This window comes from Rhinatrema bivittatum, chromosome 1 (assembly GCF_901001135.1).
Source record: "Rhinatrema bivittatum chromosome 1, aRhiBiv1.1, whole genome shotgun sequence".
In the NCBI taxonomy this organism is placed as follows: Eukaryota; Metazoa; Chordata; class Amphibia; order Gymnophiona; family Rhinatrematidae; genus Rhinatrema; species Rhinatrema bivittatum.
Genome location: NC_042615.1, coordinates 838,099,315 through 838,123,011, shown reverse-complemented (window position 1 = coordinate 838,123,011; position 23,697 = coordinate 838,099,315). Strand labels below are relative to the sequence as shown.

General features: G+C 43.0%; 1 protein-coding gene across 1 annotated transcript in view; it reads left to right on the top strand.

Annotated features, from left to right (window-relative positions):
- LOC115079676 (myosin-IIIb-like) overlaps positions 1-23,697 on the top strand; it is a gene marked incomplete in the record, with an annotated part of 167,255 nt that overhangs the window by 93,515 nt on the left and 50,043 nt on the right. The window contains 2 exon segments of the mRNA XM_029583432.1: positions 31-156; positions 21,209-21,317. Of these exon segments, the coding sequence (XP_029439292.1) occupies positions 31-156; positions 21,209-21,317 (235 nt within the window).

Here is a 23,697-nt window from a genome sequence, read left to right as displayed (position 1 = left end):
CTCTGATGGTGTTGCTGTGCTGTGTTTCAGGAGCAGGTGGACATGCAGACGATCCTGGCCGGGATCCTATCACTTGGTAACATTGTGTTTGAACCCCAGGAGAGTGGGGGTGTGACAGTCCCACTGTGCTCCCAGGGATGGATGAAGGCTGTAGCCGTGAGTATATTGATACTGGGGATTAGATACTTTCTGTTTGTTAACATAGGAGGGGGGGAGGTAATGAAGGAGAAGGGGACTCGTCACTCACAATCATCAATTTCAAACACTACAGCAGGAATATCACTCCGGGAAAAGAACCAGCATACGCGGATCGGCAGCGCGGGAGGCTTCCAATCCCAAATCCCTACAGAGGCAGAGTCCCAGCTCTGAGAACTCTGGGAGCACAGGCAGGGTCTGGCACACATCCACAGACATCTGTCCCTCCCTCTGCCCGCAGCGTGCAGAGCTCCTCACACCCACACAGACAAGGCAATAAGCCAGGACACCCACACGAGAGGGGAGAGCCCCGGTCTCTGATGGCTGCCTTTCCCCCTCACTCCTCCACTGTCAGATATGCATGCACACAAGGACACATCCCTCCTCCCCCTCCACCAACAGGACAAGGCCCTGGCTGCTCCTCACTGCACATGCAAAGGGGTGAATATTCAGAAACGCGATCGGATAAATTGTGCTGGATATTCAGCAGGACAAATCTCCCACTGAAGCTATCACATACTCATAACCTAACTGAAATAACTTCCAGACTGAACCGCTCTGCTTGAATATCGCCGGTTAGGATTAAAGTTATCCGCATAACATAACTGAAATAACTGAAACTGAACCGCTCTGCCTGAATATATCCAGTTAGGATTAAAGTTATCCGCATAACATAACTGAAACTGAACCGCTCTGCTTGAATATAGCCCCTTAGGATTAAAGTTATCCGCATAACGTAACTGAAATAACTGAAACTGAACTGCTCTGCTTGAATATAGCCGCTTAGGATTAAAGTTATCCACATAACGTAACTGAAATAACTGAAACTGAACCGCTCTGCCTGAATATATCCAGTTAGGATTAAAGTTATCCGCATAACATAACTGAAACTGAACCGCTCTGCCTGAATATAGCCGCTTAGGATTAAAGTTATCCGCATAACGTAACTGAAACTGAACCACTCTGCTTGAATGTAGCCGCTTAGGATTAAAGTTATCCGTATAACGTAACTGAAATAACTGAAACTGAACCGCTCTGCCTGAATATATCCAGTTAGGATTAAAGTTATCCGCATAACATAACTGAAACTGAACCGCTCTGCTTGAATATAGCCGCTTAGGATTATAGTTATTTGCATAACGTAACTGAAATAACTGAAACTGAACCGCTCTGCTTGAATATAGCCGCTTAGGATTAAAGTTATCCACATAACGTAACTGAAACTGAACCGCTCTGCTTGAATATAGCCGCTCAGGATTAAAGTTATCCACATAACGTAACTGAAATAACTGAAACTGAACCGCGCTGCTTGAATATAGCCGCTTAGGATTAAAGTTATCCGCATAACATAACTGAAACTGAACCGCTCTGCCTGAATATAGCCGGTTAGGATTATAGTTATTTGCATAACGTAACTGAAATAACTGAAACTGAACCGCTCTGCTTGAATATAGCCGCTTAGGATTAAAGTTATCCGCATAACATAACTGAAACTGAACCGCTCTGCTTGAATATAGCCGCTTAGGATTAAAGTTATCCACATAACGTAACTGAAATAACTGAAACTGAACTGCTCTGCTTGAATATAGCCGCTTAGGATTAAAGTTATCCGCATAACGTAACTGAAATAACTGAAACTGAACCGCTCTGCTTGAATATAGCCGCTTAGGATTAAAGTTATCCGCATAACATAACTGAAACTGAACCGCTCTGCTTGAATATAGCCGCTTAGGATTAAAGTTATCCGCATAACGTAACTGAAATAACTGAAACTGAACCGCTCTGCTTGAATAGAGCCGCTTAGGATTAAAGTTATCCGCATAACATAACTGAAACTGAACCGCTCTGCTTGAATATAGCCGGTTAGGATTAAAGTTATCCGCATAACGTAACTGAAATAACTGAAACTGAACTGCTCTGCTTGAATATAGCCGCTTAGGATTAAAGTTATCCACATAACGTAACTGAAATAACTGAAACTGACCGCTCTGCTTGAATATAGCCGCTTAGGATTAAAGTTATCCGCATAACGTAACTGAAACTGAACCGCTCTGCTTGAATATAGCCGCTCAGGATTAAAGTTATCCACATAACATAACTGAAATAACTGAAACTGAACCGCTCTGCTTGAATATAGCCGCTTAGGATTAAAGTTATCCACATAACGTAACTGAAATAACTGAAACTGAACCACTCTGCTTGAATATAGCCGCTTAGGATTAAAGTTATCCACATAACGTAACTGAAATAACTGAAACTGAACCGCTCTGCTTGAATAGAGCCGCTTAGGATTAAAGTTACCCGCATAACGTAACTGAAACTGAACCGCTCTGCTTGAATATAGCCGCTCAGGATTAAAGTTATCCACATAACATAACTGAAACTGAACCGCTCTGCTTGAATATATCCGGTTAGGATTAAAGTTATCCACATAACATAACTGAAATAACTGAAACTGAACCGCTCTGCTTGAATATAGCCGCTTAGGATTAAAGTTATCCACATAACGTAACTGAAATAACTGAAACTGAACCACTCTGCTTGAATATAGCCGCTTAGGATTAAAGTTATCCACATAACGTAACTGAAATAACTGAAACTGAACCGCTCTGCTTGAATAGAGCCGCTTAGGATTAAAGTTACCCGCATAACGTAACTGAAATAACTGAAACTGAACCGCTCTGCTTGAATATAGCCGGTTAGGATTAAAGTTATCCGCATAACGTAACTGAAATAACTGAAACTGAACTGCTCTGCTTGAATATAGCCGCTTAGGATTAAAGTTATCCACATAACGTAACTGAAATAACTGAAACTGAACCGCTCTGCTTGAATATAGCCGCTTAGGATTAAAGTTATCCACATAACGTAACTGAAATAACTGAAACTGAACCGCTCTGCTTGAATATAGCCGCTTAGGATTAAAGTTATCCACATAACGTAACTGAAATAACTGAAACTGAACCGCTCTGCTTGAATATAGCCGCTTAGGATTAAAGTTACCCGCATAACGTAACTGAAATAACTGAAACTGAACCGCTCTGCTTGAATATAGCCGGTTAGGATTAAAGTTATCCGCATAACGTAACTGAAATAACTGAAACTGAACTGCTCTGCTTGAATATAGCCGCTTAGGATTAAAGTTATCCACATAACGTAACTGAAATAACTGAAACTGAACCACTCTGCTTGAATATAGCCGCTTAGGATTAAAGTTACCCGCATAATGTAACTGAAACTGAACCGCTCTGCTTGAATATAGCCGCTTAGGATTAAAGTTATCCGCATAACATAACTGAAATAACTGAAACTGAACCGCTCTGCTTGAATATAGCCGCTTAGGATTAAAGTTATCCACATAACGTAACTGAAATAACTGAAACTGAACCGCTCTGCTTGAATATAGCCGCTTAGGATTAAAGTTATCCGCATAACGTAACTGAAACTGAACCACTCTGCTTGAATATAGCCGCTTAGGATTAAAGTTATCCGCATAACGTAACTGAAATAACTGAAACTGAACCGCTCTGCTTGAATATAGCCGCTTAGGATTAAAGTTATCCGCATAACGTAACTGAAACTGAACCACTCTGCTTGAATATAGCCGCTTAGGATTAAAGTTATCCGCATAACGTAACTGAAACTGAACCGCTCTGCTTGAATATAGCCGGTTAGGATTAAAGTTATCCGCATAACGTAACTGAAATAACTGAAACTGAACCGCGCTGCTTGAATATAGCCGCTTAGGATTAAAGTTACCCGCATAACGTAACTGAAATAACTGAAACTGAACCGCTCTGCTTGAATATAGCCGCTTAGGATTAAAGTTACCCACATAACGTAACTGAAATAACTGAAACTGAACCGCTCTGCTTGAATAGAGCCGCTTAGGATTAAAGTTATCCACATAACGTAACTGAAATAACTGAAACTGAACCGCTCTGCTTGAATATAGCCGCTTAGGATTAAAGTTATCCACATAACGTAACTGAAATAACTGAAACTGAACCGCTCTGCTTGAATATAGCCGCTTAGGATTAAAGTTACCCGCATAACGTAACTGAAATAACTGAAACTGAACCGCTCTGCTTGAATATAGCCGGTTAGGATTAAAGTTATCCGCATAACGTAACTGAAATAACTGAAACTGAACTGCTCTGCTTGAATATAGCCGCTTAGGATTAAAGTTATCCACATAACGTAACTGAAATAACTGAAACTGAACCACTCTGCTTGAATATAGCCGCTTAGGATTAAAGTTATCCGCATAACGTAACTGAAACTGAACCACTCTGCTTGAATATAGCCGCTTAGGATTAAAGTTATCCGCATAACGTAACTGAAATAACTGAAACTGAACCGCTCTGCTTGAATATAGCTGCTTAGGATTAAAGTTATCCGCATAACGTAACTGAAACTGAACCACTCTGCTTGAATATAGCCGCTTAGGATTAAAGTTATCCGCATAACGTAACTGAAATAACTGAAACTGAACCGCTCTGCCTGAATATATCCGGTTAGGATTAAAGTTATCCGCATAACATAACTGAAACTGAACCGCTCTGCTTGAATATAGCCGGTTAGGATTATAGTTATCCGCATAACGTAACTGAAATAACTGAAACTGAACTGCTCTGCTTGAATATAGCCCCTTAGGATTAAAGTTATCCACATAACGTAACTGAAATAACTGAAACTGAACCGCTCTGCTTGAATATAGCCCCTTAGGATTAAAGTTATCCACATAACGTAACTGAAATAACTGAAACTGAACCGCGCTGCTTGAATATAGCCGCTTAGGATTAAAGTTATCCGCATAACATAACTGAAACTGAACCGCTCTGCTTGAATATAGCCGCTTAGGATTAAAGTTATCCGCATAACATAACTGAAACTGAACCGCTCTGCTTGAATATAGCCGCTTAGGATTAAAGTTATCCGCATAACATAACTGAAACTGAACCGCTCTGCTTGAATATAGCCCCTTAGGATTAAAGTTATCCGCATAACGTAACTGAAATAACTGAAACTGAACCGCTCTGCTTGAATATAGCCGCTTAGGATTAAAGTTATCCACATAACGTAACTGAAACTGAACCGCGCTGCTTGAATATAGCCGCTCAGGATTAAAGTTATCCACATAACGTAACTGAAATAACTGAAACTGAACCGCGCTGCTTGAATATAGCCGGTTAGGATTAAATTTATCCGCATAACGTAACTGAAACTGAACCGCTCTGCTTGAATATAGCCGCTTAGGATTAAAGTTATCCGCATAACGTAACTGAAATAACTGAAACTGAACCGCTCTGTTGAATAGAGCCGCTTAGGATTAAAGTTATCCGCATAACGTAACTGAAACTGAACCGCTCTGCTTGAATATAGCCGCTCAGGATTAAAGTTATCCACATAACGTAACTGAAATAACTGAAACTGAACCGCGCTGCTTGAATATAGCCGGTTAGGATTAAATTTATCCGCATAACGTAACTGAAACTGAACCGCTCTGCTTGAATATAGCCGCTTAGGATTAAAGTTATCCGCATAACGTAACTGAAATAACTGAAACTGAACCGCTCTGTTGAATAGAGCCGCTTAGGATTAAAGTTATCCGCATAACGTAACTGAAATAACTGAAACTGAACCGCTCTGCTTGAATATAGCCGCTTAGGATTAAAGTTATCCACATAACATAACTGAAATAACTGAAACTGAACCGCTCTGCTTGAATATAGCCGCTTAGGATTAAAGTTATCCACATAACGTAACTGAAATAACTGAAACTGAACCGCTCTGCTTGAATATAGCCGCTCAGGATTAAAGTTATCCGCATAACGTAACTGAAACTGAACCGTTCTGCCTGAATATAGCCGCTCAGGATTAAAGTTATCCGCATAACGTAACTGAAACTGAACCGTTCTGCTTGAATATAGCCGCTTAGGATTAAAGTTATCCACATAACGTAACTGAAACTGAACCGTTCTGCTTGAATATAGCCGGTTAGGATTAAAGTTACCCGCATAACGTAACTGAAATAACTGAAACTGAACCACTGGACCACTGGACCGGATGGTATACACCCCAGAGTTCTGAAGGAACTAAAAAATGAAATTTCAGACCTATTAGTAAAAATTTGTAACTTATCATTAAAATCATCCATTGTACCTGAAGACTGGAGGATAGCAAATGTAACCCCAATATTTAAAAAGGGCTCCAGGGGCGATTCGGGAAACTACAGACCGGTTAGCCTGACTTCAGTGCCAGGAAAAATAGTGGAAAGTGTTTCTAAACATCAAAATCACAGAACATATAGAAAGACATGGTTTAATGGAAACCGGGTTGATGTGATGCCTATCATGAAACTCGGTATAACAAAAACAATAAATAAATAAATAAAGTCAGCATGGCTTTACCCAGGGCAAGTCTTGCCTCACAAATCTGCTTCACTTTTTTGAAGGAGTTAATAAACATGTGGATAAAGGTGAACCGGTAGATATAGTATACTTGGATTTTCAGAAGATGTTTGACAAAGTTCCTCATGAGAGGCTTCTAGGAAAAGTAAAAAGTCATGGGATAGGTGGCGATGTCCTTTCGTGGATTGCAAACTGGCTAAAAGACAGGAAACAGAGAGTAGGATTAAATGGGCAATTTTCTCAGTGGAAGGGAGTGGGCAGTGGAGTGCCTCAGGGATCTGTATTGGGACCCTTACTGTTCAATATATTTATAAATGATCTGGAAAGAAATACGACGAGTGAGATAATCAAATTTGCAGATGACACAAAATTGTGCAGAGTAGTTAAATCACAAGCAGATTGTGATAAATTGCAGGAAGACCTTGTGAGACTGGAAAATTGGGCATCCAAATGGCAGATGAAATTTAATGTGGATAAGTGCAAGGTGATGCATATAGGGAAAAATAACCCATGCTATAATTACACGATGTTGGGTTCCATATTAGGTGCTACAACCCAAGAAAGAGATCTAGGTGTCATAGTGGATAACACATTGAAATCGTCGGTTCAATGTGCTGCGGCAGTCAAAAAAGCAAACAGAATGTTGGGAATTATTAGAAAAGGAATGATGAATAAAACGGAAAATGTGATAATGCCTCTGTATCGCTCCATGGTGAGACCGCACCTTGAATACTGTGTACAATTCTGGTCGCCGCATCTCAAAAAAGATATACCGTATTTTCCGGTGTATAAGACGACTGGGCGTATAAGACGACCCCCCCTTTTTTATACATATTTTTAAGAAAAAAAATAATTTTACACTCAAACAGGAGCAACCCTATCTATGAAAAGGCAACACTACAAATACCGTATATCAGGCCCTAAAAACCAATATACCTCTTATTAGGAAAACAGAACTAGCAAGCAGCTATAGATCCCCACACATAAATAATTGTAAAACTATACTAATAAGCAGAATAAATGTTTCAAAACAGCTATGAACAGAATAACATCCAACAATTAAAAACTCATAAAAACTATTAAACATTCTCCAAACACCAATAAAATATTTCAAAAAAGCAGACACATCACATAATATTAAATAATTAAAATGGCAGTCAATCAAGAAAAATAAACTTAAAAAGCCACCTTTCCTTGCCCCCTCCAGCAGCTCTCCTATTCCTCTTCCTCTTCCTTAGGGCCCATGTCTCTCACACACACACACCATACCAGTCATGCCCCCATGACCAGTTTCTGTCTCTCACGCACCAATCATTTCCCAAACAGTCTTTGACACACACACCAGACACCTTCCTGAACAGTTTCTCTCATGCCATACACACACACAGGCTTCCCACTCCCGTGTTCTGCTTACCGTACATATACGGGCTTCTCACTCTCATAATCACTTTCTCTGTCTCACACACACACACACCAGTCTCTCTCTCATTTCCATGCTCACTCTCCACGTGCACAGGCTTCTCATTCCCTGAATCACATTCTTTCTCTCACATTCACACACAGCAGTCTCTTTCTCTCACACACACCGTCACCTTATCAACCAGTCTCTCTCTCATGCACGCGCACACACACACACAGCCAGTCCTCCCGCTCCCATGCTCTCTCTCACATAATCAGGCTTCTTACTCCCATGCTTTCTCACATACCCAGATTTCTCACTTCCATGCTTTTTCTCTCTCTCACACTCACATACACATCAGTCATCTCTCTGAGCAGTCACTTTCATTGTCTCTCACACACATGAGCTCGCTGACCAGTTTCTCTCAATCACACACATGCTCTCAATCAAATGCATTCTCTCACTTACACACAGGCTGGCTGCTTCTCTCTCTCTCTCTCTCTCTCACTAACACACAGGCTGGCTGCTTCTCTCTCTCTCTCTCTCTCTCTCTCTCTCTCTCTCTCTCTCACTTACACACAGGCTGGCTGCTTCTCTCTCTCTCTTTCTCTCTCACTTACACACAGGCAGGGTGGCTGCTTCTCTCTCTCTCTCACTTACACACAGGCTGGCTGCTTCTCTCTCTCTCTCTCTCTCTCTTACACACAGGCTGGCTGCTTCTCTCTCTCTCTCTCACACACAGGCTGGCTGCTTCTCTCTCTCTCTCTCTCTCTCTCACTTACACACAGGCTGGCTGCTTCTCTCTCTCTCACTTACACACAGTCTAGCTGCTTCTCTCTCTCTCACTCACACACAGTCTGGCTGCTTCTCTCTCTCTCTCTCACTTACACACAGGCTGGCTGTTTCTCTCTCTCTCTTTCTCTCTCACTTACACAAGGCAGGGTGGCTGCTTCTCTCTCTCTCTCTCTCACTTACACACAGGCTGGCTGCTTCTCTCTCTCTCTCTCACTTACACACAGGCTGGCTGCTTCTCTCTCTCTCTCTCTCTCTCTCTCACTTACACACAGGCTGGCTGCTTCTCTCTCTCTCTCACTTACACACAGGCTGGCTGCTTCTCTCTCTCTCTCTCACTTACACACAGGCTGGCTGCTTCTCTCTCTCTCACTTACACACAGGCTGGCTGCTTCTCTCTCTCTCTCTCTCTCTCTCACTTACACACAGGCTGGCTGCTTCTCTCTCTCTCTCTCACTTACACACAGGCTGGCTGCTTCTCTCTCTCTATCTCTATCTCTCACTTACACACAGGCTGGCTGCTTCTCTCTCTCTCTCTCTCACTTACACACAGGCTGGCTGCTTCTCTCTCTCTATCTCTCACTTACACACAGGCTGGCTGCTTCTCTCTCTCTCTCTCTCACTTACACACAGGCTGGCTGCTTCTCTCTCTCTCTCACTTACACACAGGCAGGCTGGCTGCTTCTCTCTCTCTCTCACTTCCACGCCCCCCCAGCACAAATAGTAGCTGCAGCAGCCTCCTCCTCCAGCCCCCGCAGGCCAAGAAAGAAGAAACCCATCGGCCGCGGGAGGCTCATGCTGCTCTCTCCTTTCCCGATTACCGGCTCCTTCGACTGCTCGGGGGCCGATGCTGCTGCGCCGCTGCTATTTTTTCACGCGGCACGGCTCTTTCTTCCCGCGCATCACTTCCTGTTCCGGTTCAAAGGGGGGGGGGGGGCGGGAAGAAGACAAGGCCAGCCGCGGATGCCACAGCTTTTTTTTTTTTTTTTTTTTGCACTGCTGCCGTTCCCGCTGGGCTTGAACGTGCTGATAGCCCAGCGGCAACGGCAGTGCGGTGCGCGGGAAGGAGAAAGCCGTGCCGCATGAAAAAATAGTAGCATCGGCCCCGAGCAGTCGAAGGAGCTGGTAATCGGGAAAGGAGAGAGCAGCATGAGCCTCCCGCGGCCGATGGGTTTCTTCTTTCTTGGCCTGCGGGGGCTGGAGGAGGAGGTGATGCAGCTACTATTTGTGCTCGGGGGTGGGGGTGGAAGTGAGAGAGAGAGAGAGAGAGAAGCAGCCACCCTGCCTGTGTGTAAGTGCGAGAATGCATTTGATTGAGAGCATATGTGTGTGATTGAGAGAAACTGGTCAGAGAGCAGGTGTGCCCGGCGTATAAGACGACCCCCGACTTTTGAGAAGATTTTCTTGGGTTAAAAAGTCGTCTTATACGCCGGAAAATACGGTAATTGAGATGGAGAAGGTACAGAGAAGGGCTACCAAAATGATAAGGGGAATGGAACAACTCCCCTATGAGGAAAGACTAAAGAGGTTAGGACTTTTCAGCTTGGAGAAGAGACGACTGAGGGGGGATATGATAGAGGTGTTTAAAATCATGAGAGGTCTAGAACGGGTAGATGTGAATCGGTTATTTACTCTTTCGGATAGTAGAAGGACTAGGGGACACTCCATGAAGTTAGCATGGGGCACATTTAAAACTAATCGGAGAAAGTTCTTTTTTACTCAACGCACAATTAAACTCTGGAATTTGTTGCCAGAGGATGTGGTCAGTGCAGTTAGTTTAGCTGTGTTTAAAAAAGGACTGGATAAGTTCTTGGAGGAGAAGTCCATTACCTGCTAAGTTCACTTAGAGAATAGCCACTGCCATTAGCAATGGTTACATGGAATAGACTTAGTTTTTGGGTACTTGCCAGGTTCTTATGGCCTGGATTGGCCACTGTTGGAAACAGGATGCTGGGCTTGATGGACCCTTGGTCTGACCCAGTATGGCATGTTCTTATGTTCTTATGCTCTGCTTGAATAGAGCCGCTTAGGATTAAAGTTATCCGCATAACGTAACTGAAATAACTGAAACTGAACCGCTCTGCTTGAATATAGCCGCTTAGGATTAAAGTTATCCGCATAACGTAACTGAAATAACTGAAACTGAACCGCTCTGCTTGAATAGAGCCGCTTAGGATTAAAGTTATCCGCATAACGTAACTGAAATAACTGAAACTGAACCGCTCTGCTTGAATAGAGCCGCTTAGGATTAAAGTTATCCGCATAACGTAACTGAAATAACTGAAACTGAACCGCGCTGCTTGAATAGAGCCGCTTAGGATTAAAGTTATCCGCATAACGTAACTGAAATAACTGAAACTGAACCGCGCTGCTTGAATATAGCCGCTTAGGATTAAAGTTATCCACATAACGTAACTGAAATAACTGAAACTGAACCGTGCTGCTTGAATATAGCCGCTTAGGATTAAAGTTATCCGCATAACGTAACTGAAATAACTGAAACTGAACCGCTCTGTTGAATAGAGCCGCTTAGGATTAAAGTTATCCACATAACGTAACTGAAATAACTGAAACTGAACCGCGCTGCTTGAATATAGCCGCTTAGGATTAAAGTTATCCACATAACGTAACTGAAACTGAACCGCTCTGCTTGAATATAGCCGCTTAGGATTAAAGTTATCCGCATAACGTAACTGAAATAACTGAAACTGAACCGCTCTGCTTGAATATAGCCGCTTAGGATTAAAGTTATCCACATAACGTAACTGAAATAACTGAAACACAAGAGCTCTGCTTGAATATAGCCGCTTAGGATTAAAGTTATCCGCATAACGTAACTGAAACTGAACCACTCTGCTTGAATATAGCCGCTTAGGATTAAAGTTATCCGCATAACGTAACTGAAACTGAACCGCTCTGCTTGAATATAGCCGCTTAGGATTAAAGTTATCCACATAACGTAACTGAAATAACTGAAACTGAACCGCTCTGCTTGAATATATCCGGTTAGGATTAAAGTTATCCACATAACATAACTGAAATAACTGAAACTGAACCGCTCTGCTTGAATATAGCCGCTTAGGATTAAAGTTATCCGCATAACGTAACTGAAATAACTGAAACTGAACCGCTCTGCTTGAATATAGCCGCTTAGGATTAAAGTTATCCACATAACGTAACTGAAATAACTGAAACTGAACCGCTCTGCTTGAATAGAGCCGCTTAGGATTAAAGTTATCCACATAACGTAACTGAAATAACTGAAACTGAACCGCTCTGCTTGAATATAGCCGCTTAGGATTAAAGTTATCCGCATAACGTAACTGAAATAACTGAAACTGAACCGCTCTGCTTGAATATATCCGGTTAGGATTAAAGTTATCCACATAACGTAACTGAAATAACTGAAACTGAACCGCTCTGCTTGAATATAGCCGCTTAGGATTAAAGTTATCCGCATAACGTAACTGAAATAACTGAAACTGAACCGCTCTGCTTGAATATAGCCCCTTAGGATTAAAGTTACCCGCATAACGTAACTGAAACTGAACCGCTCTGCTTGAATATAGCCGCTTAGGATTAAAGTTATCCGCATAACGTAACTGAAACTGAACCACTCTGCTTGAATATAGCCGCTTAGGATTAAAGTTATCCGCATAACATAACTGAAACTGAACCGCGCTGCTTGAATAGAGCCGCTTAGGATTAAAGTTATCTGCATAACGTAACTGAAATAACTGAAACTGAACCGCTCTGCTTGAATATAGCCGCTTAGGATTAAAGTTATCCGCATAACGTAACTGAAATAACTGAAACTGAACCGCTCTGCTTGAATATAGCCGCTTAGGATTAAAGTTATCCACATAACGTAACTGAAATAACTGAAACTGAACCGCTCTGCTTGAATATAGCCGCTTAGGATTAAAGTTACCCGCATAACGTAACTGAAATAACTGAAACTGAACCGCTCTGCTTGAATATAGCCGGTTAGGATTAAAGTTATCCGCATAACGTAACTGAAACTGAACCGCTCTGCTTGAATATAGCCGGTTAGGATTAAATTTATCCGCATAACGTAACTGAAACTGAACCACTCTGCTTGAATATAGCCGCTTAGGATTAAAGTTATCCGCATAACATAACTGAAATAACTGAAACTGAACCGCTCTGCTTGAATATAGCCACTTAGGATTAAAGTTATCCGCATAACGTAACTGAAATAACTGAAACTGAACCGCTCTGCTTGAATATAGCCGCTTAGGATTAAAGTTATCCACATAACATAACTGAAATAACTGAAACTGAACCGCTCTGCTTGAATATATCCGGTTAGGATTAAAGTTATCCACATAACGTAACTGAAATAACTGAAACTGAACCGCTCTGCTTGAATATAGCCGCTTAGGATTAAAGTTATCCGCATAACGTAACTGAAATAACTGAAACTGAACCGCGCTGCTTGAATATAGCCGCTTAGGATTAAAGTTATCCACATAACGTAACTGAAATAACTGAAACTGAACCGCTCTGCTTGAATATAGCCGCTCAGGATTAAAGTTATCCGCATAACGTAACTGAAACTGAACCGCTCTGCTTGAATATAGCCGCTTAGGATTAAAGTTATCCGCATAACGTAACTGAAACTGAACCGCTCTGCTTGAATATAGCCGCTTAGGATTAAAGTTATCCACATAACATAACTGAAATAACTGAAACTGAACCGCTCTGCTTGAATATAGCCGCTTAGGATTAAAGTTACCCGCATAACGTAACTGAAATAACTGAAACTGAACCACTCTGCTTGAATATAGCCGCTTAGGATTAAAGTTATCCGCATAACGTAACTGAAACTGAACCGCTCTGCTTGAATATAGCCGCTTAGGATTAAAGTTATCCGCATAACGTAACTGAAATAACTGAAACTGAACCGCTCTGCTTGAATATAGCCGCTTAGGATTAAAGTTATCCACATAACGTAACTGAAATAACTGAAACTGAACCGCTCTGCTTGAATATAGCCCCTTAGGATTAAAGTTATCCGCATAACGTAACTGAAATAACTGAAACTGAACCGCTCTGCTTGAATATAGCCGCTTAGGATTAAAGTTATCCGCATAACATAACTGAAATAACTGAAACTGAACCGCTCTGCTTGAATATAGCCGCTTAGGATTAAAGTTATCCGCATAACATAACTGAAATAACTGAAACTGAACCGCTCTGCTTGAATAGAGCCGCTTAGGATTAAAGTTATCCACATAACGTAACTGAAATAACTGAAACTGAACCGCTCTGCTTGAATATAGCCGCTTAGGATTAAAGTTACCCGCATAACGTAACTGAAATAACTGAAACTGAACCGCTCTGCTTGAATATAGCCGCTTAGGATTAAAGTTATCCACATAACGTAACTGAAATAACTGAAACTGAACCGCTCTGCTTGAATAGAGCCGCTTAGGATTAAAGTTACCCGCATAACGTAACTGAAACTGAACCGCTCTGCTTGAATATAGCCGCTTAGGATTAAAGTTATCCACATAACGTAACTGAAATAACTGAAACTGAACCGCTCTGCTTGAATATATCCAGTTAGGATTAAAGTTATCCGCATAACATAACTGAAATAACTGAAACACAAGAGCTCTGCTTGAATATAGCCGCTTAGGATTAAAGTTATCCGCATAACGTAACTGAAATAACTGAAACTGAACCGCTCTGCTTGAATATAGCCGGTTAGGATTAAAGTTATCCGCATAACATAACTGAAATAACTGAAACACAAGAGCTCTGCTTGAATATAGCCGCTTAGGATTAAAGTTATCCGCATAACGTAACTGAAATAACTGAAACTGAACCGCTCTGCTTGAATATAGCCGCTCAGGATTAAAGTTATCCACATAACGTAACTGAAACTGAACCGCTCTGCTTGAATATAGCCGCTTAGGATTAAAGTTACCCGCATAACGTAACTGAAATAACTGAAACTGAACCGCTCTGCTTGAATATAGCCGCTTAGGATTAAAGTTATCCGCATAACATAACTGAAATAACTGAAACTGAACCGCTCTGCTTGAATAGAGCCGCTTAGGATTAAAGTTATCCACATAACGTAACTGAAATAACTGAAACTGAACCGCTCTGCTTGAATATAGCCGCTTAGGATTAAAGTTACCCGCATAACGTAACTGAAATAACTGAAACTGAACCGCGCTGCTTGAATATAGCCGCTTAGGATTAAAGTTACCCGCATAACGTAACTGAAATAACTGAAACTGAACCGCTCTGCTTGAATATAGCCACTTAGGATTAAAGTTATCCACATAACGTAACTGAAATAACTGAAACTGAACCGCTCTGCTTGAATATAGCCGCTTAGGATTAAAGTTATCCGCATAACGTAACTGAAATAACTGAAACTGAACCGCTCTGCTTGAATATAGCCCCTTAGGATTAAAGTTATCCACATAACGTAACTGAAATAACTGAAACTGAACCGCTCTGCTTGAATATAGCCGCTTAGGATTAAAGTTATCCGCATAACGTAACTGAAATAACTGAAACTGAACCGCTCTGCTTGAATATAGCCGCTTAGGATTAAAGTTATCCACATAACGTAACTGAAACTGAACCGCTCTGCTTGAATAGAGCCGCTTAGGATTAAAGTTATCCACATAACGTAACTGAAATAACTGAAACTGAACCGCTCTGCTTGAATATAGCCCCTTAGGATTAAAGTTATCCGCATAACGTAACTGAAACTGAACCGCTCTGCTTGAATATAGCCCCTTAGGATTAAAGTTATCCACATAACGTAACTGAAACTGAACCACTCTGCTTGAATATAGCCGCTTAGGATTAAAGTTATCCACATAACGTAACTGAAACTGAACCACTCTGCTTGAATATAGCCGCTTAGGATTAAAGTTATCCACATAACGTAACTGAAATAACTGAAACTGAACCGCTCTGCTTGAATATAGCCGCTTAGGATTAAAGTTATCCGCATAACGTAACTGAAACTGAACCGCTCTGCCTGAATATAGCCGCTCAGGATTAAAGTTATCCGCATAACATAACTGAAACTGAACCGCTCTGCTTGAATATAGCCGCTTAGGATTAAAGTTATCCGCATAACGTAACTGAAACTGAACCGCTCTGCTTGAATATAGCCGCTTAGGATTAAAGTTATCCACATAACATAACTGAAATAACTGAAACTGAACCGCTCTGCTTGAATATAGCCGCTTAGGATTAAAGTTATCCACATAACGTAACTGAAATAACTGAAACTGAACCACTCTGCTTGAATAGAGCCGCTTAGGATTAAAGTTACCCACATAACATAACTGAAATAACTGAAACTGAACCGCTCTGCTTGAATAGAGCCGCTTAGGATTAAAGTTACCCGCATAACGTAACTGAAATAACTGAAACTGAACCGCTCTGCTTGAATATAGCCGCTTAGGATTAAAGTTATCCGCATAACGTAACTGAAATAACTGAAACTGAACCGCGCTGCTTGAATATCGCTGGTTAGGATTAAAGTTATCCGCATAACATAACTGAAATAACTGAAACTGAACCGCTCTGTTGAATATAGCCGCTTAGGATTAAAGTTACCCACATAACATAACTGAAATAACTGAAACTGAACCGCTCTGCTTGAATAGAGCCGCTTAGGATTAAAGTTACCCGCATAACGTAACTGAAATAACTGAAACTGAACCGCTCTGCTTGAATATAGCCGCTTAGGATTAAAGTTATCCGCATAACGTAACTGAAATAACTGAAACTGAACCACGCTGCTTGAATATCGCTGGTTAGGAGTAACTATATTCCAGTGCATAAATCTGGAAAACTTGACATAACCGATTGCATTCAAACCGAGCCGGGTAAGTTACTGCTATTGGCAAAGTTTCATTGCCTATTTATTAATTCTAGAATTCAATATAAAATCTTAACATTGCCTCAGAAAATTATCAATGCTGATGCTCACTGGCTAGGAGCAGGATTACGCTAGGCCCAGCAGATAATGGGATGTTAGAAGTCTTCCCATACGCCGTGCTCAGTTAGGGAAGTTGCTTTTTCTGTATCTGGACCTTCGATGTGAACTCTGTACCTGATTATTTGAGGATAGTTAGTGATGTTAAAATATTTAAAGGCTTGGCTTTATAAGCAGGCATTTGGTGTAGACAATCTGCAAAATCCTGGCCTTGGTTACAGATAATGGGACAATAATTTATAAAAAGAAAATTTCTATAAGCAGCCTATAAGCAGAGAGGGATCAACTTTTGAGATTACACAGAGATTATGTGTTCTAAGCTTAGAAGCAGATTGAATGATTTAGTCAGTGGTCACAGAAGTGATATGTAATTTCTATTTCTGTAATGTTTGACTGCCTTTTAAATATATTTTGTTAAATATTATCCAAGTTTTAACCTTGTAAACCACTGTGATCGTTTGGAGCATGCGACATATAAATCACTTCAAATAAATAAATAAGTGGCTGCAAAATAAAAATACAAAATCCTTCCTGTGCCTGCGGACCCAATCCTACACCCCACTAACACAGTTAAACAGATAGGGAGCATTGTGATTTGCACCCTCTCTACACCCCTAACAACCCAAATGATATTTTTAAAAGTTGTGTGACCCCTGTCTGAGTTCACTAACGAGATTACAATGTGGAACTTTCCAGTATGGGAGGATTGGATCTCTAAAGCCTCTCTCGAATGATGCACAGGGTGGCTGGAGAGATCTGTAAAACCTCTCTGGAATGATGCACAGTGGGGCTGGAGGGATCTGTAAAACCTCTCTCTGGAATGATGCACAGACCGGCTGGAGGGATGTGTAAAACCTCTCTGGAATGATGCACAGACCGGCTGGAGGGATGTGTAAAACCTCTCTGGAATGAGGCACAGACCGGCTGGAGGGATGTGTAAAACCTCTCTGGAATGATGCACAGACCGGATGGAGGGATCTGTAAAACCTCTCTGGAATGATGCACAGACCCGCTGGAGGGATGTGTAAAACCTCTCTGGAATGATGCACAGACCGGCTGGAGGGATCTGTAAAACCTCTCTGGAATGATGCACAGGGGGGCTGGAGGGATCTATAAAACCTCTCTGGAATGATGCACAGGGGGGCTGGAGGGATCTATAAAACCTCTCTGGAATGATGCACAGGGGGGCTGGAGGGATCTGTAAAACCTCTCTGGAATGATGCACAGCCCGGCTGGAGGGATCTGTAAAACCTCTCTGGAATGATGCACAGCCCGGCTGGAGGGATGTGTAAAACCTCTCTGGAATGAGGCACAGACCGGCTGGAGGGATGTGTAAAACCTCTCTGGAATGATGCACAGACCGGCTGGAGGGATGTGTAAAGCCTCTCTGGAATGAGGCACAGGGTGGCTGGAGGGATCTGTAAAACCTCTCTGGAATGATGCACAGACCGGCTGGAGGGATGTGTAAAACCTCTCTGGAATGATGCACAGGGTGGCTGGAGGGATCTGTAAAACCTCTCTGGAATGGAGCACAGCCCGGCTGGAGGGATCTGTAAAACCTCTCTGGAATGGTGCACAGCCCGGCTGGAGGGATCTGTAAAACCTCTCTGGAATGGTGCACAGCCCGGCTGGAGGGATCTGTAAAACCTCTCTGGAATGGTGCACAGGGTGGCTGGAGGGATCTGTAAAACCTCTCTGGAATGATGCACAGGGTGGCTGGAGGGATCTGTAAAACCTCTCTGGAATGGAGCACAGCCCGGCTGGAGGGATCTGTAAAACCTCTCTGGAATGAGGCACAGACCGGCTGGAGGGATCTGTAAAACCTCTCTGGAATGAGGCACAGACCGGCTGGAGGGATCTGTAAAACCTCTCTGGAATGAGGCACAGACCGGCTGGAGGGATCTGTAAAACCTCTCTGGAATGGTGCACAGCCCGGCTGGAGGGATCTGTAAAACCTCTCTGGAATGGTGCACAGGGTGGCTGGAGGGATCTGTAAAACCTCTCTGGAATGGTGCACAGGGTGGCTGGAGGGATGTGTAAAACCTCTCTGGAATGAGGCACAGGCCGGCTGGAGGGATCTGTAAAACCTCTCTGGAATGAGGCACAGACCGGCTGGAGGGATCTGTAAAACCTCTCTGGAATGATGCACAGGGTGGCTGGAGGGATCTGTAAAACCTCTCTGGAATGATGCACAGGGTGGCTGGAGGGATCTGTAAAACCTCTCTGGAATGATGCACAGGGTGGCTGGAGGGATCTGTAAAACCTCTCTGGAATGAGGCACAGACCGGCTGGAGGGATCTGTAAAACCTCTCTGGAATGAGGCACAGACCGGCTGGAGGGATGTGTAAAACCTCTCTGGAATGAGGCACAGACCGGCTGGAGGGATGTGTAAAACCTCTCTGGAATGATGCACAGGGTGGCTGGAGGGAGCTGTAAAACCTCTCTGGAATGATGCACAGGGTGGCTGGAGGGATCTGTAAAACCTCTCTGGAATGATGCACAGGGTGGCTGGAGGGATCTGTAAAACCTCTCTGGAATGATGCACAGGGTGGCTGGAGGGATCTGTAAAACCTCTCTGGAATGAGGCACAGACCGGCTGGAGGGATCTGTAAAACCTCTCTGGAATGAGGCACAGACCGGCTGGAGGGATGTGTAAAACCTCTCTGGAATGATGCACAGGGTGGCTGGAGGGAGCTGTAAAACCTCTCTGGAATGATGCACAGGGTGGCTGGAGGGATCTGTAAAACCTCTCTGGAATGATGCACAGGGTGGCTGGAGGGATCTGTAAAACCTCTCTGGAATGAGGCACAGCCCGGCTGGAGGGATCTGTAAAACCTCTCTGGAATGAGGCACAGACCGGCTGGAGGGATCTGTAAAACCTCTCTGGAATGATGCACAGACCGGCTGGAGGGATCTGTAAAACCTCTCTGGAATGAGGCACAGACCGGCTGGAGGGAGCTGTAAAACCTCTCTGGAATGATGCCCAGGCTGGCTGGAGGGAGCTGTAAAACCTCTCTGGAATGATGCACAGGGTGGCTGGAGGGATCTGTAAAACCTCTCTGGAATGATGCACAGGGTGGCTGGAGGGATCTGTAAAACCTCTCTGGAATGATGCACAGGGTGGCTGGAGGGATCTGTAAAACCTCTCTGGAATGATGCACAGGGTGGCTGGAGGGATCTGTAAAACCTCTCTGGAATGGAGCACAGCCCGGCTGGAGGGATCTGTAAAACCTCTCTGGAATGAGGCACAGACCGGCTGGAGGGATCTGTAAAACCTCTCTGGAATGATGCACAGCCCGGCTGGAGGGAGCTGTAAAACCTCTCTGGAATGATGCACAGCCCGGCTGGAGGGATCTGGTCACTACTTCAGGGTCAATATTCCTTTTTCCATGGAAGTGTGATGTTATAATTTTTTGCTTTAATAAACAGTTTAAGAATTTGCAGACTTGTTGACCTGAGGAGCCTCCCTATACTCCTCCCCCAGATTCTGAAAATACATCTGGTGTCTGATTCCCCCAGTCCTCACCTGCCGCTTCCCACCCGCAGTGGGGACTTGAGCTCTCCTGTCCTCCTTCCCCAGCTGCCGGGTGCATGGTATGAGCGAAGTGTTCCCATCAGCTTTCAGTGCGGCTTGCACTTCGATGCTGGGATCTTATCCCTGTAGCTTTAGCATTGCAGGACTCCATGACAGTGCACTGTTCAGTGTAAACCTTTCCTCAATAATAATATAACTTCCAGTAATGAAAGGTGCCTCTCCTTAAATCTCTAGTCCCTCCTGCCCCTATGGTAACTGGAAAGGTTCCTCCCTTTTCCTGGGGTTTACCCTTGGTGATGTCTTGAATCCATGGCTTCATTCTTGACTCTTAACTCCTTTGTCTCATGCTGTATGAGCAGCTCTCTGTTGTCTCCGCTAACTGAGCCCTGTGGCACCGGATTGACATTTCTCCAAATGATTTCTACCATCTCAACAGAGAGTCTTTCAGTAATCTGCAAGACTCCCAAAAACATGAAGCAAACAAAATCCTACTAGGGTCTGTCTCACAAGAGTCAGAGCCCTAGAAGAACTGAAGTTACCGTCCATCTGTCAGGCAAGCTGTGTCCTTGTTCCTGGCATAGAAAGGTGGACAAAATCCTCTCTCCAAAACAAATTCCAAAAGAGAGAAAGAGCCTGCATAATGTGGCCTGTGGTCCATCCACAAGACCGCCCTCCCCAGCGGGGTTCCCGGTTTGTACTGTACTTCTTCTTTCCTCCTCGTCTCCCTGCACACACCTCCTAATCCCCCCTCTGCACGCCCTCTCTTTCACCACATACCTGTTGCCCAGGCCTCGACACACACACACGCTGTGGTAGGTACCTTCCTCGCATCCACTCTGTGACGTGCGGATCGCTGTTCTCCTCTCTCACAGGGGCAATTTGGCGTCCAGGAGGAGGAGCTGGTAAAATGTCTTGTTTGCACGATGTCGGTGACCCGGGGAGAATCCATCCACAGACTTCACACCCGGCAGCAGGCAGAAGGTATGATGGAGGGCTGCGGGAGGGAAGGAACGAGGATGAAGACTGGGTGGGAGGAATGAAGCAGGAAAGCTAGGGCATCCCAACAGAGAGGTTCCATTAAATGCAAACATAGTCCATGTGCCTATATGTAAAAAATCACCAAAGCTAATGATTTCCGAATTATCCCAAACAATGAAAAGCAGGTTGTTAATACAAACAAAAAACACACTTTGAAATGTCTGTATGCCAATGCCAGAAGTCTAAGAAGTAAGATGGGAGAATTAGAGTGTATAGCAGCAAATGAGATTGACAAAATTGGCATCACAGAGTCTTGGTGGAAGGAGGATAACCAATGGGACAGTGCTATATCAGGGTACAAATTATATCGCAATGATAGGGAGGATCAACTTGGTGGGGGTATGGCACTTTATGTCCGGGAGGGTATAGAGTCCAACAGGATAAAGATCATACAAGAGTCTAAATGCTCAGTAGAATCTATATGGGTAGAAATCCCATGTGTGCTGGGTAAGAGTATAGTGATAGGAGTATACTACCGTCCACCTGGACAAAATGGTCAGACAGATGATGAAATGCTAAGAGAAATCAGGGAAGCAAACCAATTTGGCAGCGCAATAATAATGGGAGATTTCAATTACCTGAAAAGCAGGTATTCCACGCATTAAGAAAGGTGGAAGAAAGGCAAAACGATTACCGTCATGGTTAAAAGGTGAGGTGAAAGAGGCTATTTTAGCCAAAAAATATCCTTCAAAAATAGGAAGAATGATCCATCTGAAGAAAATAGGGTAAAACATAAGCATTGTCAAGTTAAGTGTGGTAGGCCTGATTGACAAACTGAAGAGTAGTAAATCACCTGGACCGGATGGTATACACCCCAGAGTTCTGAAGGAACTAAAAAATGAAATTTCAGACCTATTAGTAAAAATTTGTAACTTATCATTAAAATCATCCATTGTACCTGAAGACTGGAGGATAGCAAATGTAACCCCAATATTTAAAAAGGGCTCCAGGGGCGATCCGGGAAACTACAGACCGGTTAGCCTGACTTCAGTGCCAGGAAAAATAGTGGAAAGTGTTCTAAACATCAAAATCACAGAACATATAGAAAGACATGGTTTAATGGAACAAAGTCAGCATGGCTTTACCCAGGGCAAGTCTTGCCTCACAAATCTGCTTCACTTTTTGAAGGAGTTAATAAACATGTGGATAAAGGTGAACCGGTAGATATAGTGTACTTGGATTTTCAGAAGGCGTTTGACAAAGTTCCTCATGAGAGGCTTCTAGGAAAAGTAAAAAGTCATGGGATAGGTGGCGATATCCTTTCGTGGATTGCAAACTGGCTAAAAGACAGGAAACAGAGAGTAAGATTAAATGGGCAATTTTCTCAGTGGAAGGGAGTGGACAGTGGAGTGCCTCAGGGATCTGTATTGGGACCCTTACTTTTCAATATATTTATAAATGATCTGGAAAGAAATACGACGAGTGAGATAATCAAATTTGCAGATGACACAAAATTGTTCAGAGTAGTTAAATCACAAGCAGATTGTGATAAATTGCAGGAAGACCTTGTGAGACTGGAAAATTGGGCATCCAAATGGCAGATGAAATTTAATGTGGATAAGTGCAAGGTGATGCATATAGGGAAAAATAACCCATGCTATAATTACACAATGTTGGGTTCCATATTAGGTGCTACAACCCAAGAAAGAGATCTAGGTGTCATAGTGGATAACACATTGAAATCGTCGGTACAGTGTGCTGCGGCAGTCAAAAAAGCAAACAGAATGTTGGGAATTATTAGAAAGGGAATGGTGAATAAAACGGAAAATGTCATAATGCCTCTGTATCGCTCCATGGTGAGACCGCACCTTGAATATTGTGTACAATTCTGGTCGCCGCATCTCAAAAAAGATATAATTGCGATGGAGAAGGTACAGAGAAGGGCAACCAAAATGATAAAGGGAATGGAACAACTCCCCTATGAGGAAAGACTAAAGAGGTTAGGACTTTTCAGCTTGGAGAAGAGACGACTGAGGGGGGATATGATAGAGGTGTTTAAAATCATGAGAGGTCTAGAACGGGTAGATGTGAATCGGTTATTTACTCTTTCGGATAGTAGAAAGACTAGGGGGCACTCCATGAAGTTAGCATGGGGCACATTTAAAACTAATCGGAGAAAGTTCTTTTTTACTCAACGCACAATTAAACTCTGGAATTTGTTGCCAGAGGATGTGGTTAGTGCAGTTAGTATAGCTGTGTTTAAAAAAGGATTGGATAGCTTCTTGGAGGAGAAGTCCATTACCTGCTATTAAGTTCACTTAGAGAATAGCCACTGGCATTAGCAATGGTTACATGGAATAGACTTAGTTTTTGGGTACTTGCC